General features: G+C 69.6%; 1 protein-coding gene across 1 annotated transcript; it reads right to left on the bottom strand.

Moving 5' to 3' along the window:
* Positions 1 to 3370: 3370 nt before the first annotated feature.
* MNEG_13562 (hypothetical protein) lies at positions 3371 to 4654 on the bottom strand (the record flags this gene model as incomplete). The annotated part of the gene is made up of 1 exon (XM_014037966.1): positions 3371 to 4654. A coding segment is annotated over one exon (1284 nt), but the record flags the coding sequence as incomplete, so codon positions are not given.
* Positions 4655 to 5410: the final 756 nt, after the last annotated feature.

Consider the following 5410-nt stretch of genomic DNA (forward strand, 5'->3'; position numbering starts at 1 on the left):
CCGCGGGGCGCCGCCGCGGCGCCGCCGCCGGGCCCGGGCGGGCTGCAGAGCAGCAGATGCTCGGGGGCTGTGCTGGAATGCGAAGAGGCGCAGGGCAGCCCCGCGGAGCTCGATCTCGAGATCTCAGGGACCACCAGCCGCAGGCCCGCCAGCAAGCCACCGCGGCCGCCGCCGCCGCCGCTGCTGCCCGCGCGCTCCAGCGATGCAAAGCCGCCGCAGCGCGGCCGCGGGGAGCGCGGAGACTGCTGAGGCGCCGGGCTCCGCTGCTGCGATGGGGTCGGGCTGCCGCGCCCCCGCGGCCCGTCTGCTGCGCCCCCTCTTCTGCTGCGCTCGCACTCCTGCTGCTGCTCCCGCTGCCGCCTGCTGTGGGCTTGCTCGCGGACACGCTCTCGCTCCGATTCGCAACTCTGCCGCTCGTGTGGACTCTGCTGTTGCTGCTGCTGCTGCTGCTGCTGCTGCTGCTGCTGCTGCCATGCGAGCACCGCCGCCTGCTGCCGCTCCGCCACCTCAGCCACCTCCCTATCAGAGGCCGAGTCGCACGGGTGCAGGTCGCTCCAGCGGCGCGCCGCCGCCGCTGCGCCACCCGGCGTCTCCTGGTCCAGCGCCGACCCCAGGCGGCACACGCCCGCCACCCCACAGTCGCCGCCCCCGCGCCCCGGGCTGCGCTGCCGCTGCCCGCCCCCGCCAGCGGCCGCCTTCAGGCCGCCGCCGCCGCCGGCAACCCCGCCCCGCAGCCGCGGCTGCCCGCCGGCGGCGGCCGCGTCGGGGCCCTCGGACAGCGCGCGCTGCAGGCCGCTAGCGAGGGAGGCTTTCAGGCGCTCGTCGAGCGGCTTGCTGCCGCTGCGCGAGTCTGCGACCACGATCGCCATGTCAGAGTCCCCAACCGCCGCGGGCGGGGCCCCGCTGCTGCAGGAGAGCACCTCCACGCCTGCGGGCGATAAAGAGTCGCGCGGCGGGCGGGGGCGGCTGTTCGCGGGCCGCCACATGCATGCGGCGGCGGCGGCGCACCGGCGCGCGGCGAGCGCTCACCGAGGCCGTCAAAGATGGGCGCCAGGTCAGCGACGCTGTGCTCGCGCGTCCCATGCTGCCACGCCGCGACGTGGACCGTGGTGCTGTCGGGGTTGTCGCAGAACGTCACTTGTCGGGCGGGGCCGATCACCTGCGCGTGCAGGGCGCCACCGGGCACGGTTTGACCGACAGGTGTCGGCCTCGCCGACTGCCGCGCAGACCAACCGTGCGAATCGCGCGCATGCGGCCCTCCTCAGCCTCAGCATGTGCGCTTGTGTGGACAGCGACACCATGCAACTAAAGTCGAAGCAAGCACATATTTGGAGGAGGCCATGACACCTGCGCGACGAGGAGCGCGCTGCTGCTCACCCCGCCGCCACAGCCGGGCCCGCTGCTGTCCTGCTCCACAGCCTCGGTTATGCACGGTTCACAGTCTTGCATTGGAGCTATCCCGCCCCTGAGGCGCCATAAGAGCAGGCACACATCTTTGGGTACGGTATTGCCTTTGCGTCCGGTTGGCCGGTCTCTACCTGTTGCAACAGGCCTGCTGGCGTGTAATCGATACACTGAAAATACAAGCTTTCCGTAAGACCTGAAAATATGGCGCGCCCCGGGCGGCAGCAATCAGGTGTGTACGCTGCCAAGACTGCTCACCGTGCATCGGATGGATTTATGATCTGCAAATAAGCCGACAGTACCACATCCCTGGCCCCTCGCCACGCTGATATGATGAATGCACCCGTGTGATGAGACCCTCGCGTTCGACACCCCTTTGTCGACAGCCGAACGGATTTGCGTGCATTATTTGGGGGGTGGCGTGATGGGGTACACAGGAACGCCGCACTGAGAAACAGCCGGGGTGACCAACGCTTCACAGTGCGCAGCTGCGCCGCACCCATCTCCTTTCCCGGTCCAGCTGTCCAGCCTTTTGAAGTCTTTGGGTTGGCAGCAGCGTGAGCATTGGAGTTATCCCTCAACGCTCGACACCTGGATGATGCGGCCAGGCTCCCCTGATTCAATGGACTGGGCCCCCACATGCATGAAACCAGCAACACCCAGGTGACTCATTACACCCTCACATGACTCGTTACATTTCAAGAACATCGCTCATCTCCAAAGAAAAAACCCGCTTCAATCTCAGCTCGGTGCCCAGTCCGGCAGCCGCGTCACCATCTCCAGGATTGGCCAAACAGCGCTGCAGAGTGTCCGCCATTGACACTGGCACCTGGCAAGAAAGCCAGCCGCCAGCCCAACCACACGCGCCCCTCCGCCCTAAGCGCCTGCCGTTACAATCACACTCCTGCCTGCTGTCTGTGCGCAGTGCCGCCCGGTCTGCTGCGTCGCGTCGCTCGAGCCCCTGCCCTCGTAATATCACTCACCCTGCATGATTCGTGCTGGTCCAATCTTCAGTGAAGGTTGACCCCCACCGACGCAGCGGCGCGTGGGCGGCGCGAACGCACCGTTGAATGTGCGGTGGTCAGTACTGTAGCGGGCCGCGCGTCGCTCTGCTTGCTCCCGGGGCTCGTCCCGTCCCCTTGCCTTCTCGGGTGCCTTTGCTTCTCGCACGCCGGGTGCTGCCAGGGGGCCACACAACACAATTCCAGGGGGCCGCCGGCCCGGCAGCCGCACATGCGGCGGCGACCGCCACTGCATGGGTCGCCCTTTAGTACGCGCCCCATCAGCCCAAGCGCAGCCGCAGCCTGTGTCCCTCCAGCCGTCCCCGTCAGCATCCGCCCTCTGGACATGGGAGACTCGTCGCACTCCGGGCCCGGCTGATGCTGCCGGCGAGCAGTGCGCATCAGGCACTTGCGGCGCACAGACGAGCCCGGCCCGACACGCAGCAGTGGAGCAGGAGCCCGGGCGCAGCTTCAATTTACACTGGTGCAAATCACCGGGCAAGAGCAGCTTTGTGCTCTTGAGGCTTTCGCGGCCAGCGCCGCAATCTTCAAGCAGGTTCTAGCCTACACTTCGCTTCCTGTCGTCCCACTGACGCACGGTGATGTCATCAGCACGCAACCCGTTCGCCCACTGGCAGGCCGTCTGAAATAAGGGCCGCCCGAGGGCCCGCGATAATCGCTTGCAAGAACACGCTGACTCATCAAAAATGTGATGCGCGCAGCAGCAGCGGGGGCGCCCCGGCCGGCTCGCGCCCCCGCGGCGCCCCCGCCAGCTTCTGGGGCGATCGATGGGCGAAATGGCAACTCTTTCACGCGGCGAGCTCGGACGTGTTTGCCACCCTGCCGTGCTGGCAGCCGGGTCTGTTGCCAATAAGTCAGCCGCTGTCAGGGCTGCCAATAAGAAATTCTTCCCCGTGGTGCGACACCCGCGGGACCGCGCGTATTTGCTGCCTGGGACCGCCCACCGCGCCCCAACGCCCGCTGCCGCCGCCGCCGCCGCCAGCCGCCGCGGACGCGCCGCCTGTGCCGTGGGAAGCCGGCTGCTGCTGCTGCTGCTGCTGCTGCTGCTGCTGCTGCTGCTGCTGCTGCTGCTGCTGCTGCTGCTGCTGCTGCTGGCCCTCGTCCCGCTGCGGTGCAAGCGCGCGAACTAGCACCCAACGGCCGCGCCCGCTGCCACGTGGAACGTCGCCGGATGCACGCCGCCGCGGCGCGTCCGCTGGCCCTTCGCTGCCCTCGGCCTCAGCTGCGGCGGCATCGGCCTCGCAGCCTTGGTCTCTGGGCTGCGGCCAGGCGCCATCCACACCAAGTGAGGGGCTCCCATCCGCTTTATGGCCCTTACCAGCCGCCAAGGCCGCCGCTAGCGCGCCAGCCGGGGCCAGCGGCGCCGACGACGCGGCTTCCCCCGGCGAGGTGGGGGGAGCGCCCGGCGCTAAATCAGGCAAAGCGGGGCCGCTGCCGCTGCTGCCGCCGCCGCTGCCGCCGCGATTCGGGCGCCTGGGGCGCACGCCGCTGTCATGCGAATGGGCGGCGCCGCCAGGCGCCCCCCAGCCGCCGCCAGGCTCTGCTGCCGCAGGCTCCTGCAAAGCACCCTCCTGCGCGCCCGACCGCCCCCCTCCCGCGTCATTAATCTGGGACAAAAGCCCCGGCAATCCCTCCAGGCGCGCCCCCACCCAGCCCCGCGGCGCGGCGTCAGCCAAGCCCACCCCTCCGCTCGCGCCGCCGCCGCCGCCGCCGCCGCCCCCGTCGCCGCCGCCGCTCGCGGCCCCATCGCGTGCGTGCACGGGCGCCGCCGGCCCCGCCGGGTCAAACGCATCCGACAGGTCAGAGTCCCACACGCGCCGCCGCGCGCCGCGCGGCCGGCGGGACGCAGCGGCGCGGCCAAGGGCGACACGGGCGGCCGCGTCGTTAATGGCGTCTCCGATCGCGGCCATCCACCTGGCCTCTGCTGCTACCGCGGCTGCTGCCACGGGTGCGGCCGCCGCTGCCTCCTCAGGCGCCAGCCGCGCCGGGCCATCGGCGGCCGTCTGCTGCTGCTGCTGCTGCTGCTGCTGCTGCTGCTGTTGCGCAGCCATCGCCGCCGGCGCAGGCAGCGGCGCCGGCGCCTCTTCTTCGGCTGCGTGCGCTGAGGGGTCGTCGCCGCCGCTCGCGTCGCCGTCGTCGCCACCGCCGCCGGTGCCCCTCAAACCCAGCCAGGCAGCCAGGCCGCCCGCGGACGCCTTCTCCTCCCCAGTTTCGAGGAAAAGGGGCATGCGACAAATTGGGCTGGAAACGCAGTGCGTGCGTGAGTGCATGCGGGGGAGGCGGGGGCGCCATGTGTGGGGAGGTCAGGGTCGCGGTCTACTGTGGACGGTTGTGGCCGTTTGCCAGGGATAGGGCATGGCAGCAGGGGCCCCGTTTGCCGTGCCGCCAGGCATGCAGGCCCAACGCGCGCCGTCTTCTTGACATCATCAGCATGCGAGCACGCAACCCCGGCGAACGTGCTTGCGGTGGTGTGTTGATGGGGTGCAATTGGTGGCGATCATGTGTGGATTGGGTGTGTGGTCACTGGGGTTATGTGGGATTGGGGTGTGTGGGTGATGGTGATCACGTAATGGCCTGTGTAACCCGGTGACGCACCAAGTGAAATTGTCGGAGCCGCTCTGCTGCAGCCACGCACGTAGGCAGGACGCGTGGAACGTGTGGCTGCACGGCAGCTGCTTGGCCGAGCTCATGCGGTCCCTGCGGCGGCGTTCAATGCAGCAGGGCGGCGGCGCGGGCGCGGCAGGTGAGGCGGGTTGCTGGTGCCAACGGGCTGCCCCGGGGCCGGCGTGCGCTGGAAAAGTGGGGCCGACACCGAGGGGCGCGTAGATGCATCAAGGCGAAGCGGAGTCACTCTAGAGCGATCTACAACAGCATACAGCACCCCGGCGAGTAGGCAGGCGCTGAGCCTCCGGCCCCAACCGCCCCAACCGCCCCAACCGCCCCAACCGCCCCAACCGCCCCAACCGCCCCACCGCCCCACCACC

Source organism: Monoraphidium neglectum (assembly GCF_000611645.1).
Source record: "Monoraphidium neglectum strain SAG 48.87 unplaced genomic scaffold scaffold03903, whole genome shotgun sequence".
NCBI lineage: Eukaryota > Viridiplantae > Chlorophyta > Chlorophyceae > Sphaeropleales > Selenastraceae > Monoraphidium > Monoraphidium neglectum.